This window comes from Pelobates fuscus, chromosome 6 (assembly GCF_036172605.1).
Source record: "Pelobates fuscus isolate aPelFus1 chromosome 6, aPelFus1.pri, whole genome shotgun sequence".
Taxonomy (NCBI): domain Eukaryota; kingdom Metazoa; phylum Chordata; class Amphibia; order Anura; family Pelobatidae; genus Pelobates; species Pelobates fuscus.
The window spans coordinates 73,001,765-73,019,855 of NC_086322.1; the positions used below are offsets into that span (position 1 = coordinate 73,001,765).

Consider the following 18,091-nt stretch of genomic DNA (forward strand, 5'->3'; position numbering starts at 1 on the left):
AATACGAAGCAAGTTTCCCGGTTTATAGCACCGCCCCCCTGCATACTAGAGTCTGGGTAGCACGTGAGCATGGAGATGTTGGAGGTGTTGGAGAGATTTTTGCAGCGAGCTTTGAAGCCTTTTGGAGCAATTTGCAGCGGTTTTGGGCCTTTTTGGTGCATTTCTCAAGAGGTGGAAAAGTAGGGAGCTGAGCTTAGTTGTTTGCATGCTTTTTACTGTGTGTTCTGCATTGTGGGTTTGTTTCCATGCCAGCTCATGTGCTCTGCATGGCTTTTACTGTGGTTTCCATGCTAGCTCATGGGCTGTGCATGTCCGTTACAGTGTTGTGCATTGTGGGGTGGTTTCCATGCCAGCTCATGTGGGGGTAAAGCATTTTTTTTATTTTCTGCTCATTTGGTGACTATTGTGTCATGGCACCCAAGAAAGCAGCGGAAACTGGGAACAGGAAGATTCTGCTCGAGGTCAAGAAAGAAATCATCAGGAAGCATGAAGGAAATTGATTGACCTCGCCAAAGAGTATGGAAGGAGTGCATCCACAATCGCTACCATCCTAAAGATGAAAGAGAAGATAACTTGGAGTGATGCAGCTAACGGAATCACCAGGGTCTCCAAGCGACAGCCACCTGTTCTGGAGGAGGTCGAAAAGTTGCTCCTGCTCTTGATTGGACAGAAGCAGCATGTTGGGGACACAGTGACCAAGGCAATCATCTGCGAAAAAGCCAAGGCCTTGCACGCTGACCTCCTCAACCAACAGTCCGGAACATCAACCGATGCAGAAGGCTTCAAGGCCAGCAGGGGGTGGTTCAAAAGATTCAAGACCAGATCTGGCATCCAGGGCATGGTCAGGCATGGAGAGGCCACAAGTTCCGATGTTTCCTCAGCTGGGGAATTTGCTACTGAGTTCCTGAAGGTCATGGTTTCAGAGGGCTACCTTCCTCAGCAGGTCTTCAACTGCAACACGACTGGGCTCTTCTGGAAGAGGATGCCAAAGCGTACCTTCATTGCCTGACCACAAGCCGATGAAGGATCGTCTCACCCTCCTGTTCTGCGCCAATGCCAGTGGGGACCTTAAGATCAAGCTCTGCTCGTCTACCATTCAGAGAACCCACAGGCCTTCAAGAAACACAAGGTGAATGTAACGAATGCTGGTATAGCAGATACCCGTCCGCCTATTTCCTCCTGAACTGCTGGAGCCTGAGTGATTATAGCTCGTAGTTCGGGTGTTGATGCGAACGATTCTCCATATAAATGTCAGCCTCCCAAGTAGACAGGTGCCCAAACATCAGTCGAAACTAGATGAAGGGTGTAACAGGAATAATTGTAATGGTGCCACACTGGCTTTTATGCAAGTCCCCATGCAAGGGGTACTCCCACATGGACCTTGTTTGGGACTCCCAACACAAAGTTATACACCAATCACAACAGGGTTACAAAGTATAACACTCCCATAGTAAACATACAATCCCTCCTCTCTGCCTGGGAAGTAATTGGGTCAGATACTGTAATAACTCAATTATCTCCAGGCAGAAAAAAAACACATTTTCCCCAAAAAATAAAATCCCCATAAATGTTACATCCACTGATAGCCCTGATCTGGGTGACCAACATATCCAAAAATCACCCGTATCAAGTTCAGGGGTTTAGGAGTTGCATGGAGGTCTTAGTTTAACCGACCGCACACAAGGCTCTTGCCCAGAAATGGTTCCATGAGTTCAGGTTGTGCGGTCGGTCTATTTCGGAAAGTCTTGAAACCGAATAAATCCTCGAACAGTACTCCCTGGCTTATAGTAGCGTTTGTTCCCCTAGTTCATGGGAACAAAACTACTGAACAGTGCTCTCCTAGTTGGTCTGGAAAAGGAAGCAGGCATTCGTAAAGTTTGACTGGTGTTTGGGTAGTCAGGTGTCCGATTTTAGTTCCAGACACTCGACGACCAAGTCCCACTTCCTCCTTTCGTGCGAACAAGATGTTCGTTTTCTCCTGCACGTGATGTTCAACTATACGAACGGCGGCCCCACAAAGAGAGCACTAATTCCTTGTTCTCTTTGAAGTTAAAGAGCCAGGGGGTGGTCTGTGTTTGGTAGTTTCAACTGCTGAACGGGAGAAAAAGTCAAATTACTGAAATAACAGGGTAATTTCTTCACAGTGAACAAGGAGCAGTTGATCGTTTTGTGGAGGTCCAACCCAAAGGCTTGGGTCACACGCGTCATGTTTGTGCAGTGGGTCAATATGGTTTTTGGTCCTGCTGTCAAGCAGTAACTTGTGGACAGTAACCTGCCGCTCAAGGTCGTGCTGCTCATGGACAATGATGCTACTCATCCTCCAGGCCTCAAGGAAGACTTGCTGGAGGACTTTAACTTTATCAAGGTCACGTTCCTTCCACCTAACACCACCCCACTACTCCAGCCAATGGACCAGCAGGTCATCTCCAATTAAAAAAAAAAAAAAAAGGAGGCGGAAACAAGTGGGGAACAGCTCTCTTCCAGGGAACTCAAGAAGGCATGCCAAATGTGGGTAAACCTACAGACTTTTGTACAGCAGCACCAACCAGATAAGGCTCTAGCCCAGAGACGTATGAACAGTTTTGACACCACATCATGTCCCCTTTCCGAGGGATGCTTAAAAGGTGCCAGAGGCAGCAGAAAATGGAAAGCTTCCTACAAAAACAGCCTAGATATGAAGAAATACCTGCTTGTGCTGCCCAGTTGCCCTCCTCCTCTTCCATAAAATGTTAACATTTTTTGAAGTTTTCCATGTTTTCCCTCTTGATGTCTGAATTCTGTACAGTCGAAGTGTACTGTACCCTATTTGAAAAGTATGCCATGTTTTAAAAGTTGATGTGTGATGTTTTAAAAGTTGAAGTTGGCTATATTTTATATTAGCTGCTTAAATGCCAAGTGTATACTGTGCTGGGGAGTCTCCGATATAACAGATTGAAAGGTTTGCAGAACAAATAAGAAGCTCAAAACTGAAGAGTAATCGCTGTCATTGTGCAGTGTGTTTGAGTGTATCCCAGAACTCCCCAGCTATAAAACTCTCAGTAATGTACAGTATGTATGAGTTGTTGTGCATCCAAATAATGATCTTTGTTATATTCAGAGGAAGCCCAAATTGTTGTTACAAGTGCACTTGGAGAAGTGAGAATTAGACACCAGACACCTGTTGGTATTCAAAATAAGCCTCTGCCGTTTTATTCATCAGCTGGGTTTTATACATTAAAAAGTAAGTGCTTACGTGCAAATACTCATAGAACAGTAATAGGAAGGGAGTACAGATAAGACATAGGGATGAACGTCATGTACACATAACAAATAACTTCCAAGGTAAGAAAGAGACAAAAAGATTGGAGAAGAGACATCTCCGGTAGGGGCTCTTTGCTCCCGGAACTAGACATATATGGTCTTAAGTGTTGTGTTAAGCATTTCCAAATTAGCCAATTTTAATATAGGATATCATTATATGACACCTATAAGCTTGAGCCTTGGAATCAAGATAAATTCTATCACAGAGCTCCACAGCAATAAAAACAAACAGTGGAAAAAAAAAGTTCAAGTTGGATTTTGAAATGTTATTGCTTGATTAATCATGTCCCTGTACAGTATTTATGCCTTTAAAATGTACAGTTTTGAACAGATAAGACTTTAAAAAAAAACTTTTTTCTGACCACCTGGAACGCATGCATTGGTTTTCAACGCATTCCTATGGGAAACCGCGTTTCGGTTTACAAATTTTTTGCAATGCAGAACATCCCAGAGAACGCATTAAATTCGTAAACCGAGGTACCACTGTATTATGTATACATTTTTATCACGCCGCAGCACCATTCCTGCAAAACACACATTCTGGGTGTGCCCCCAATTTCTTTTTGTCTTTAATATATAAAAATGGTAGTCTAAAATGAGATCTTAACATGTATTTATCATGTATCCGGCCATCTACATGATCTCAATGAAAACGTGAATCATCAGACCAAGCAACCTTCTTCCATTACTCCATGGTCCAGCTCACTTCTCCATTGAAATCGGCGGTGGACAAGGGTCATCATGGACACTGTGACTGGCCTGTGGCTACGCAGTAAACTGCGAAGCACTGTGTGTTCTTACATAGTTACATAGTTACATAGCTGAAAAGAGACTTGCGTCCATCAAGTTCAGCCTTCTGACACCTTTCTATCATGGCCAGCATTACGTTTTTCAGCAATTTGAGAGTAGCTATTTTATGTGATAGGACCAGGTGGGCTAGCCTTCACTCCCCACGTGCACCAATGAGTCTTGGGCATCCATAACCCTGATACTGGTTCACCGGTTGTCCTTCCTTGTAGGTACTAACCACTGCAACACCTCAATTTAAAGCACAAGGTCTCTAACATCTACCAGCTCTGTGATATTGTCATGAAGGAGTGGAAGAGGACTCCAGTGGCAACTTGTGAAACTCTGGTGAACTCCATGCCCATGAGGGTTAAGGCAGTGCTGGAAAATAATGGTGGCCACACAAAATATTGACACTTTAGGCCCAATTTGGACATTTCCACTTACACCCTGTTCCAAATTATTATGCACATTTATTTAAGTGTCACAAAGTTTAAATATTTTGTTTTTCAGTTTAACTCATGGATGGCATTGTGTCTCAGGGCTCTTTTGATCACTGAAAACAATCTCGGACACCTGTGATAATTAGATTGCCAGGTGTGCCCAATTTAAGGAAAAACTACTAAAGGAGGGTGTTCCACATTATTAAGCAGAGCACTATTTTCATGCTATATGGGGAAGAAAAAGGATCTCTCTGCTGCCAAAAAGAGTGAAATAGTTCAATACCTTGGACAAGGTATGAAAACATTAGATATTTCACGAAAACTTAAGCATGATCATCGCACTATTAAGAGATGTGTGGCTGATTCAGAGCACAGATTGTGTTCGTGCAGATAAAGGCACATTGAGGAAGATTTCTGCCAGATCCATGCATCGGATCAAGAGAGCAGCTGCTAAAATACCATTACATAGCAGAAAACAGATATTTGAAGCTGCTGGTGTCTCTGGAGTCCCACGGACATCAAGGTGTAGTGTCTTCCAGAGTCTTGCAACTGTGCATAAACCTTCTATTCGGCCACCACTAACCAATGCTCACAAGCAGAAACTGCTGCATTGGGCAGAAAAAGACTAATTTTCAAACAGTCCTGTTCACTGATGAGTGCCGTGCAACCTTGGATGGTCCAGATGGATGGAGTAGTGGATGGTTGCTGGACGGCCACCCTGTTCCAACAAGGCTGCGATGTCAGCAAGGCGGTAGTAGAGTCATATCTTGGGCCGGAATCATGGAAAGAGAGCTGAAGGTGTAAAGATGGCCTCTGCAAAGTATGTGGAGTTTCTGACTGACCACTTTCTTCCCTGGTACAGAAGGAAGAACTATGCTTTCCATAATAAAATCATCTTTATGCATGACAATGCACCACCTCTGCATCAATGGCTGCTATGGGGATAAAAGGAGAGAAAGTCATGGTGTGGCCAAAAACTCACAAGTTCAATGCATGCAAGACTTGTGAAGCTGCTCTCAAATAAGGGGTCCTATGTTAAAATGTAACGTGACCTGTTAAAATGTTTAAAAAGTTAAAATGTTGTTATAAGTTTGATTGAAATAGCTTTTGATTTCAGTAAATATGCTGCAAACACAACAAATGATAATTTTCAGTTCTTTACAAACTATAAAGTGTTTTGAAACTTACTGTGCGTAATAATTTGGAACAGTGCATTGTAAGTATTTTATGTTAAAAAAAAATACTGTTATCATTAGGAGGTTTGTTAAATAAAATTTGAATTGTACTCTTAATAGTTGATAACGAGAATTATGCTGACTGTTATTTACATCAATTATTTAAGTAAATGAGAAAAATATAATTTGCATAATAATTTGGAACAGGGTGTAGGGGTGTACTAACTTGTTTTGCCAACGGTTTAGATATTAAAGGGACACTATAGTCACCTGAACAACTTTAGCTTAATGAAGCAATTTTGGTGTATAGAACATGCCCCTGCAGCCTCACTGCTCAATCCTCTGCCATTTAGCAGTTAAATCCCTTTGTTTATGAACCCTAGTCACACCTCCCTGCATGTGACTTGCACAACCTTCCATAAACACTTCCTATAAAGAGAGCCCTATTTAGGCCTTCTTTATTGCAAGTTCTGTTTAATTAAGATTTTCTTATCCCCTGCTATATTAATAGCTTGCTAGACCCTGCAAGAGCCTCCTGTATGTGATTAAAGTTCAATTTAGAGATTGAGATAAAATTATTTAAGGTAAATTACATCTGTTTGAAAGTGAAACCAGTTTTTTTTTTTTATTTCATGCAGGCTATATCAATCACAGCCAGGGGAGGTGTGGCTAGGGCTGCATAAACAGAAACAAAGTGATTTAACTCCTAAATGACAGTGAATTGAGCAGTGACATTGCATGGGAATGATCTATACATTAAAACTGCTTTATTTAGCTGAAGTAATTTAGGTGACTATAGTGTTCCTTTAATGGCTGTGTTGAGTTATTGAGGGGACAGTAAATTTACACTGTTATACAGGCTGTATACTTACTACTTTACATTGTAGCAGAGTGTCATTTCTTCAGTGTTGTCACATGAAATGATATAATAAAATATTTACAAAAATGTGAGTTGTGTACTCAGAACGTGTTTGTGAAAATCATAGAGACTCTGTTTTCAAATAACTGTCTAAAAACGTAGGGATAAGTTTTAAAAACATTTTTTTTACATATACACTGCAAGTTGGCAACAGATGTAAAAATCTTTCCCTGCAAGGGGAAGATTTTTACATCTGTTGCCAGCTTTCATCTTAGCAAACATTTAAAGTATTGATATAATTTGTCACTAACATATTTGAATCAGAAAGCAATGTCCTGCTACATTCATTAAATCTTCACTATATCTTTTTTCATTGTTTTTATTTTAGTCTTCGCATATCTTTTAAGTGGATGGTACGGGCTTTTTCTGGCTACTTGGCTACAGATCAATTACTCCTATTATGGGACAGAATTCTTGGGTATGACTCCCTGGAGATTCTTGCAGGTAATATTTGTTGACATTATTTATAGAGATAAAAATGTAGTACAGACTGTAAAGACTATAAAAAACATAACCCCATTTAAAAGTTAGATAAACAACCTTGTTGGGTACAAATATGATTCTGCTTAGATGAGTACGAACCATTAATACCATGCATGATGATATTGCGCTAACCAGTGTTAAAATTAATCATGACTCTAAAATTAATAAATGGAACACTTAACACAAATATCTGTTTTAGTTTAACCAAGTTATTTTCATGTATAGATCATTCAACAGTCCAGGATTTATAAATTTCCCTTTCTTATTCAAATCTAGTTACATGACAAAAGCTGTACTGTTGCTCGTTCATGAGGACTGGTTTGGTTACAACTTTTTTTATGCAGTCCTAGCCAAACACAGCTTTCCTACACTCTTCATCAAATTGAGTTAAAAAATTTTAACTTCTCTTAGTGCACAGTGGGTTTAATTTAAGCCTTTTTATCTCCTACTCTGTTAATTACCTGCTGGAGCCTGCAGCAGCCTCCTATAAAAGTTTACTTTACAAGTTCTCAATTCCTGTTTTGTTAAACACATTGCCATCAATTCTATATTACCTGCAAAACCCAGTCGCAAATTATCGACTGGTTTAGGCCAAGATTTTTATTGATTTTCGACTAAATTTAATAAGTGTTAAAATTCTAGCAGCTGAATCCGACAAACAGGGCAGCTGGTCAAGAAAAATCCTCCAATAAATGTGCATTAGAGGCACGTTTATTGACCTTTTATAATGACTAACCCTCAGTGGTGTATCCTGGTTTTGTGGATCCCCCCCCCCGCGCCTTCCCCCTTCACCCCCCCGCGCCATCCCCACCCAACCATTCCCCCCGCCCTGCCTTCTAAATACACACACACATTCACTGACAGATACTAGCTAACAGAAACACACACTCACTAACAGACACACACACTCACAGGCAAACACACTCACACTAACAGACACACACAAAGTCAGACACACACACACTCACTAGCAGACACACACACACACTCACTAACAGACACACACACTCACACTAACAGACAAACACACACAGTCAAACACACACGCACACACAGTCAAACACACACTAACAGACACACACACACAGAGACACACACACACTAACAGACACACACGCACTAACAGGCAAACACACACACACACTCACACTAACAAGCAAACACACACACAGACAGAGACACACACACACAGACCACACACACACAGACAAACAGACATACACACACACACACTGACACACACACACTCACATGAACAGGCAAACACACACACACACACACACACTAACAGGCAAACACACACACACACACTAACAGACACACACTCACTCACATTAACACATTTTTTTTAAATGTAACCTCCCCCCAGCCTCCTTACCTTTGGGAATGCTGGGGGGGGGGGTTCTCTTTCTCCCTGGTGGTCCAGTGGCTGCTGGGTGGTCGGGCGGTGCTGGCGGGCGGCTGGCGAGGGAGCACTTCCTCTGAGCTGTCTGCGCGCCACAGTGTGAGGCTGGGAGCCGGAATATGACGTCATATTCCGGCTCCCAGCCTCACTCTGCAGCGTGCGAGGGAGCTGAGCAGACAGCTCAGGGGGAGCTCTCCCTCACCAGCCGCCTGACCGCCAGTGCTGCACGACGGCCCAGCAGCCTGCCTTGTCTGTTAGCCACAAGGCTAACAAGGCATTTGCCCTGGGCATTTGGGGGCGGCGTTTTTTGCCGCCCCCTGGAAAATGCCGCCCAAGGCAAATGCCTTGTTTGCCTCGCGGCTAAAACGTCCCTGCTAACCCTGGTAGTCGCTAAAAAAAATCCAACACATTAGTATAGGTAGGTTTGCAATTTAAGATTGACTAGCGAGTGGCTGCTTGCTGTAATAAAAGACTGGTGACTGGGCAGCTATTGCTCCTACCTGTGGGCATCAAATGGGGGCTTCAACTGTGGTTAGTTATCCAAAATGTTTGGAAAAACCCACCTGTGTGCAAATGTACCTGAAATATTTTATGTTGATTCAAAGGCAAAGGGTGGTCACCCAACTATTTATTAGATGTAGATTTTTCTACTTTGCATTTTTTTATTTTTTTATTTATCAAATAAAATTTAAAATTTCTATCTTTAAGGCATACTTAATTTACAGCAGTCTTGCACAGTGGTTTATATGTGTATACCAACAAGTACCTCTCTCTCTGACAGTATTTGCTACTAGATGCTACAATCCTGGATCAGTTATTTTACACATTTTAGCTCTAGATGTACTGCTATATTATGGACTCTTATTTCACTGTCGCTATGACATAGCAGTGTTGTAGTTCATGATGATGGTTATGGTTGAATATATTTTTATAGAGGAGATTCCACCTTTTTATTAATTTAAAGTAGGATGTAAATGCTGGCTATTTATTTGGTTAGTCAGATCTGATTAGACTGACCATGAACATATGTGTACAAAATAATGAGACTGCTTCTCAGACATCCCAAGTATCCTAGAGGTTCTGGGAGACTCCCACATTTTGAATGCGGCTCCCTGACACCCGCAAATCACATACAAAATCCCCCAAATCACACACACAATCTGACATACAATGTATGTGTGATATCCATTATATTATATATGACTTGCGCCCCCCCCCCCCCCTCTTAATACTCCCTAAATAGGGGCCTGTTGGGTGCCAGCCCTTTAAGAACAGACTGGTCCCCTGTGGAGGAAAGACGAGACGGGGGGATATTATAGAAACATTTAAATACATAAAGGGAATCAACACAGTAAAGGAGGAGACTATATATAAAAGAAGAAAAACTACCACAACAAGAGGACATAGTCTTAAATAAGAGGGACAAGGGTTTAAAAATAATATCAGGAAGTATTACTTTACTGAGAGGGTAGTGGATGCATGGAATAGCCTTCCAGCTGAAGTGGTAGAGGTTAACACAGTAAAGGAGTTTAAGCATGCGTGGGATAGGCACAAGGCTATCCTAACTATAAGATAAGGCCAGGGACTAATGAAAGTATTTAGAAAATTGGGCAGACTAGATGGGCCGAATGGTTCTTATCTGCCGTCACATTCTATGTTTCTGTGATATTGGCCAGCAAGGAGGAAATGACAGCCTGACTTTTCCTCCCTGCTTCACAGGAGTGGGGGAGAGGAGGCTGGAGCACAGAGCAACAAGGAGGTAGTGGAGAGGCTGGAGTGAGCTGCTGCTGCTGCATGCTTACTCCCATCAGCCTCAGCCAGGACCACAACACCAAGCAAGCCACCCTCCTGGACACAAAGATAAGCTAACAGGAGGGTGGCTGAAAGTATATAAAGTATGACAGTGTGTATCTTAATATGTGGATATCTGTGTGTTAGTGTGTGTCAGAGTGTGCGTCACTGCGTGTCAGTGTGTGTATCTGTGTGTCACAGTGTGTATCTGAGTGTGTGTTATGATGTGTGTATCTGTGTGTGTATGCGCCTGTGTTAGTACGTGTCAGTGCGTGAATTTGTGTGTCAAGGTGTTCATACATGTTTGGTGGCTGTGTATGTGTGTGGGTGGGCGGCTTTTTCTTCTGGGCAAACCTTAAGTCAACAAATCTTCCAACTGCTGTAGATGTGTGGCTTCTTCTCATGAATTGCGTAACTTGGTCTATGGAGAATAGATGTGAGGGTGTACTCTTCACGCATGCACCCTCAGACCACCACACCCAAAACATTGATTGCATATTTTGCTTAGACCCCCAGAAATGACAAAGACCTCAGAAGATTACAGAGCTACTTTAATATATGTGGACAGTTTGGGATCTACTGTGCCTCACTTGTCAGATAATCACTAATAATACACCACATTTAAAGAGCTAAAATAATCTGTCTCAGATAGTGTCATAAATTCACACTTGGAAGGAAGCTTCAATACGACTACACCGAGTTTATTCCATTTGTTGCACAGTGATATCCAACCATGATCAAACTTTTCAGAAATACTTCTAAATAGTCTGTATGCATGTTTGTATATTTAGATCTTTATTTCAAATTGAGATATAGAGCTATAGCACTGGAAATACAAATACTAATGAACATATTTCATTCATTTATATTTTTACCTCTTGGCAGGCTGACTCATTCATGCCGTGTCATGCAGAGGGCACTTGTGAATAATATTTCCAGATGGTGACAGGAATCTTGAGTAACGCATTTTACCAGCAGGCCTTTTAGATTCTAAGTGTGCTTCACAAATCCGTATTGTTTTGTTGGCCACATCACATGTGTGGTATTTTGTCTTTTGCGGTTTTAGAACGCCATGTCTGTGACTGCTTCAGTGGCATTTAACTGCGCTCAGTGATAGAAAATAACTGCTGTTGTGATCTCATGATTCAGTGACACCTGCTTGCAGGCATTAATGCAAGTTAAAACATTATAATTTTCTCACGTAAAACCTTATAATTCCACATTTTTAATACATTATGTCCGACCTCAGATGTCAATGATAGGTGGGGTACACTGGACTAACCCATAAACCATGCGCTTTCTATCGATGGTTGCTGTCCAAGATTTTCTACCATTACCATGCGGCTGCAGATGGACTGGGCTATTGGTTCTAGGGAGAGCCCTGTTGTTTCTAAAACTCCGAAAATGGTTTGACCGAAAACTGGGGGAGGATTTCCATAAACTCAAAACACCATAATTACTACAATTTGCCAATAAGTTGGTTAGTATGCCCCTTTAATGGCCACAAGACTTGTAACGATGTTTGTAGTAGGACACATAAAGATATTCCAAACATCCACAGGAAGAATAAACACCAGGAAGTTTATGAATTTCCAAAACCTGCCTAACCATGCAACATTTATCTCTCATCATGGGAAATAGAAAACTTTATTGGCACTTACACAAGGCAGATAGGCACAAGGGGAGCTAAAAAGAAACATTCTAACACATTTCAGACCCATAGGTCCTTAGTCATATGACTAGTTCGTTATTAAGTGTGACTGTGTATCAGTGTCTTAATGTGTGCTTGTTAGTCTGTGTGTGTCTACATTAGAGACAGCTTGGCTGCAATGTGAGGGTAACATGGGCAATGTCATGGTATTCCTGGCAACATATACAGTATAAATAGGGATAATATATTCAAGAATAAATTAGGGGTCAATGTGAGATGACTATAACATTTGTGAGAGAATTTATCAATGTTATAAATTCAGAAACATTAATTATAATACTGTTTATAACACTGTTATCGTAAACTTCATTATTCAGTAAATCTTTTTTATTTTTATTTTTTTAAACAGTTACATGAACAAAAATAACATGCTGACATCCTGAGTATATTCACATGTCTAGTACAAAGGTTTTCAATAATGTCCTCTCTCCATTTACTCAGAAAGCTTACAATGCATTTTGAGGTCATATTGTGTGAAAAAGAACAATGAGACATTTCAATCTAAGAAAATGTTGCCAAATCTATACAAAAAGAAAAATAGAGGCTTGGTGCATGCCAACAGAGAGATCAAAAGGAGATTAGCAAGATGTAACCATAATACCGGTATGAGACACAGGAAAGAATCAGGAGGGGGCTTTGTGATAAATGCCAAAGGAGAGAATGAAGAGTATCAAAGGAGATACCAGCCTGGATTATAATGGAGTCATGAATCTTTGATATTGCAATGTGAAATTTGTTTGTTACTTCATGGAATGATATTTCTGTGGAGGTCCAGAACAACTTTCAATAGATCTAAGAGATTGTGAGTATTAAGAAATGTAGGTTGTCAGGAACTGAGTAGTCCAAGAAGAAGGATGCAAATAGCAAGTATCACAATCTTTTTATAGTAAGAAGGTATAGTGTTACCACGTGATATTCTAGAGGTTAGGTGTCAGTTTGAACCTACTAGGGGTGGAGTAAAAGTCATTAGAGAAATATATGAATAGAATGATTAAGCTGGATTAAGAAATAAGGCAATAAGAAATAGTACCAGGAATGTAAAAAAGCTTAATAGGAAAGTGACTGAGAAGTCTCCGTATATGAAAAAAAAGGAATGTAGGGTATATGTAGTACGTCAACATCAAGGGTTTATTTGGACATGAACCAGTGTCAAAATCAGGCGGCAATATCTAAAAAAAATATAGGACGCTAGAATTACCTAGGGGTTTCGAGATAAGTTTTCATGACAATTAATTTCTTAGTTTTTTCCTGTTAACAATATTTTGGGAACTTTATTTTAATAATAAAAGAAAACCACATCCGTTTTAATGAAACACCTATCAGACAGCTCTGATTTTAGACACACAAACATTTTTGTCCATGCTCACATTCACCTGCTTAAGTTATAACACAACTTCATAGACACATACACACTCTTTCTCAAATCCTGAGACTGCAGTCTCCCCAGGAGTCGTGTATAGGTAGTAGGTAGAACATTGAGGCACAGGTGTTTATTGCACACAGCCAGCTTTTGTAAGTGCAGCCAGGCCCTGAGCATTACAGCAGCCTGGTTACACAATAAATAGAAACCTGACAGCTACCAAAATTATTTTGTATGTAGCATAGAAAGAAGAAATCTCGGGGCGTGGCCTGACCTCGGAGCCAGCTGGACGTGTCGGCGTGAAGCTCCGCTCCGATAACGCTGCTTTAAGCAAATATTAGCGGTTTATTCGACGGACACCGACTACAGAATGGACAAAAGAAACAGTAAGAAGGCACCCAAGAAAGGACCTGAGCCGGGAGCCTCGGTCATGGACCTGCTTACCGCCACCAAAGCGGGCCCAGCTTTGGACCAAAATGGCGCCGAGGTAGGCCGCACTTCTTCTACACCCTCGCCACGCGGCGGGCTGGCCCCGGAGCTCCCTCAGTGTGACACCGCGCAAATATTGACGACACTCGCGGAGGTCAAAACTTACCTGGCGGGTGAGATTGAAAAGTCCACAAAAGTCCTGCGGAACGAAATCCACGCGCTGGGCGCGAGAACCGGGCGCCTGGAAGAACGCATGGAGGAAGCAACAACAGCGCATAATGAAGTAGTGGCCCAGGTCAATACGCTTACCTCGCGCCTGCTGGAAGCTGACCTGGCGCTGGAGGATATAGCGAACCGGTCTCGGCGTAATAATCTCCGGATCCAGGGATTACCCGAAAAGGAGGGAGAGGGACCCCTGGCGGAACTCATACTCACCATCTTTAAACCGCTACTACCAGAGATACCGGACGACATGTGGCAGATAGAAAGGGCACATTGGGCCCTCCGGGCACGGCGGCCTGAGATGAATGCACCAAGAGACATCATTGTCAAATTCCTGCACTTCCCAACAAAGGAAGCACTACTTCGGAGGGGGAGAGAAGGCTCTATCACTCATGGAGGAGCAACACTAGCTCTCTACCAGGACTTGGCGCCTAGCACGCTCCAACGCAGAAGAGACTGGAAGCCGATCACAGAAGCTCTGCGCTGGGCTGGCGTCCGCAACGCATGGGGCTTTCCCTTCCGCCTCATGGCATTCAAGAACGGCAGAGTACATGTCCTGACACTCGGAGGAGACCCTAAACGTTTATTTGCAGATATGGGTTTAGCACCCCCACTGAACCTGCCAACTGTGCCAGTACCTGCAGAGGAGCTGATGCTCCTGCCGACTGAGTGGCAGGCCGCCGGAACCGGAGGTCACTGAGAACTGAAGAGGGTATCGTACACTGCACAGCCCGAACCCAATAGGGACAGTAATATCGAAGATGCGTGCAGAGGGAGTTTTTTTTTGTTATATATGCATGTTTGACATTTTTTGACGGTGGAGGGGGGAGGTGGGTTCATATAAGGAAACCCACCTTCTGACAACAGGGTGGGGTAGATGCGCGGGGGGGAGGGGGGAGGTGGGGGGGCGGGGTCCGCTGCTATGTGGGGTGGGTAGGGCACGGAAAGGGGGGAGCCTTTTTCTTACTACCAGAAGGGACTTAAGGGTCACCCGGACCCCACTAGAGAGGAGCGGCCCAGGCTCCACGCATGGGACTTATGACGGTACCTTCATCCCCCTATAGAGGACCTTTGGGAGGGGCAGTTTTTCTCGGGGCTACATCAATGGACACTTTATATTGTATGGGAAGATGCGGTTAACAGGCCCAAGGGAAAATATTGAATTGTGATTGACAGAGAGTTGCTGCTGCTTGTTTCTATGTGGAAAGGGGGAACGTAGATATAACACCGCTGCACTGCCGCTTCCCCACACACTACACTACATCCCCAGGAGGCACAGACAGCGGCAGATAGAAGAGGCGATATGGGAGATTAGGCAGGGCACATGCGCACCAGCTGAGGGCCAGAGTTCGCAGCCCTGAGGCCATGCGATGTGGCGGCACCGTACAGGTTCTGTAGAGGGTGTACCGGGCCGGGGAACTGGAGCCCTCTCAGGGATATGGATGCAGGCGGTTCCGACAGGTGGAGAGGGTGGGGGGTGCTGGTTACAGGTGGCAGGGTGGCCTGACATACAGCAACACACTAAGGGGAGAGAGAGGAGAAACATAGGAAGCAAAAGGGAGGGGGGCCCTGACCCACACCCTCAAGAGTAGGAGACTCGCCTCTCTCTAGCATAACCCTCTCTGCACCAACACGGGTATGCCTCACGCCTCTGCCACTATTCAAGCCCCAACAGGGCTGTGGTGGGGGGGTGGTTGCGGGCCCGGCTCGATTCCCTATCAAGGGCTCGGGACTTAGTTCGGTGCCATGTCCATGAAAATTATCTCACTAAACGTACGGGGCCTTAACACCCCGACAAGACGGCGATTGCTCTTCAGGGAACTGAAAGGGGGGGGGGGCGGATATTGCATTTGTCCAGGAAACGCACTTGCCTAAACAAGCACGCTTTACCCTCAGGGACCACACATACACAGTCTCACACGAGGCCAGGGCGCACAGAAAACGCAACGGGGTGGCGGTATTGGTGAGGAGTAGGTGCCCGTTGCAGATAACCACGACTGATGCGGATGTAGACGGGCGCTATATCATAGTATCGGGGGTCCTATATTCCCATACAATCCATCTGGTTAATGTTTACGCCCCCAACCGACCGGAACCGGAGTTCTGGAACGCGTTACTGGATAAAATCCAGAGACTGCCGCGGGGTATGCTCCTCATGGGAGGGGACCTCAACGCAGTATCGAGTCCGGCAGTTGACAGAAGCACCCGTAGCGGCTTACCCAGATCACAAGGGAGAGGGGGACAAGACAGGCTGCTACACAATTTTATGACACAGTCGGGATTGGTGGATGTGTGGAGGGCTCAGCACCCAAGTGAGGTCGAATACACATATTTCTCAGCTCCACATGGCACTTACTCAAGGATAGACCTTTTCCTAGTTAATGCTTGCTGCGTCGCACGTACAACTGACTCGGCGGTGGGATCCATCACGTGGTCGGACCACGCGGAGGTCTCAATCACACTGGGGAATTTGTGTGCCGCGTCCCCTTGGACATGGAGACTAAACGCCTCCTTACTACGAGACCCCGTGGTTAGGGAACAGATTCAGGCTGAGATTATTGACTTCTTCGCCCACAATGATACACCTGACGTAGGAGTACCCACGATATGGGCAGCCCATAAAGCAGTAGTGAGGGGAGCCCTTATACGCCTAGCAACGATAAAGAAAAAGCAAAAGACGACAACCTTAGAGAGACTTCTTAGGGAACTTAAGACTGCAGAGCACAGATATAAGACATGTCCAGACGGGGAGACACTGGGACGAGTGGAGGCCGAGCGACATGACATACGAGCATTGCTTGCAGATGACGTAGCACGATCACTGTCGTGGTCTAAACGTTCCTTTTATGAAAAGGGGAACAAAATGGACACCCTGTTAGCCAGGACACTACGGCCTCGACAGGGACGTACACATATCATGTCCATACGACACACTGACGGATCAATAAAAACGACCCCGGGCGACATCGCAGGTGTCTTTCGCGATTTTTATAAAACACTATATAACCACACACCTACTGACGGCAGGCGAAAAGACCAGGAGACGGAACGTATCCACAGATTTCTGATGGATCTTGGCCTACCACAGCTCTCCGGAGAGGCGAAGGCCCAGTTAGCAGCCGAAATCACTGAAGAGGAAATAGACAGGGCAATCACGGGGCTAAAAGGGAATAAGGCACCGGGACCGGACGGTTTTGACGGGTCCTATTACAAGACGTTTCGGGAAGAGTTGGTTCCACACTTGCTCAAACTATTTAACAACTTTAGAGAGGGGGGCGCGCCGAACCCGGACATGGCGCTGGCATCCATAGTATTACTCCCCAAACCAGACAAGGATCCGTTGTTACCCAGTAGCTACAGACCAATATCTCTCATAAATCAAGACATGAAAATACTAGCCAAGATACAGGCAGATAGACTTTCTCCACACCTGACAACACTCATAGAACTCGACCAGGTGGGCTTTATTCCGGGGAGGCAGTTATTTGAAAATACCCGTCGGAATATAGATCTCATATGGAAACAGGCAGTTACGAACACACCTACCCTGGCGGTCTCGATTGATGCTGAAAAAGCTTTCAACCGCGTCAATTGGCACTATATGTTTACAGTGATGCAACATTTAGGATTCCCTACAGAATACCTTACAGTAGTTAAAGCCATGTACAGCAACCTCAGAGCACAGGTCCGGATATGGGGCGCGCCTCCCTCTCCCTTCCCACTTTATAATGGCACAAGGCAGGGATGCCCACTTTCCCCACTACTTTTTGTCATTTCACTAGAACCCTTTATACAGGCGCTCCGAAAACACCCAGAGATTCAGGGGGTGCGGGTAGGGGGCCGGGAATTTGTAGCATCAGCTTACGCGGACAACATACTTTTGACACTCACGAACCCTGTGGACTCTATGAAGGCCCTGGATGGGGTCTTACACACGGGGGAAATACGGGGAAATCTCAGGCTTCAAAGCCAATATGGCAAAATCAAGCGCACTCCCCATAAATATGCAAGCAATAGACATAGATCAGATACGCAGGACCCATCATATAAAGATAGCATCACAATCT

At 44.1% G+C, this 18,091-nt stretch overlaps 1 protein-coding gene across 1 annotated transcript in view; it reads left to right on the top strand.

Moving 5' to 3' along the window:
• TBC1D19 (TBC1 domain family member 19) overlaps positions 1-18,091 on the top strand; it is a 161,580-nt gene that overhangs the window by 127,884 nt on the left and 15,605 nt on the right. The window contains exon 19 of the mRNA XM_063459906.1: positions 6,952-7,067. Within this exon, the coding sequence (XP_063315976.1) occupies positions 6,952-7,067 (116 nt within the window). The remainder of the gene's footprint in view (positions 1-6,951; positions 7,068-18,091) is intronic.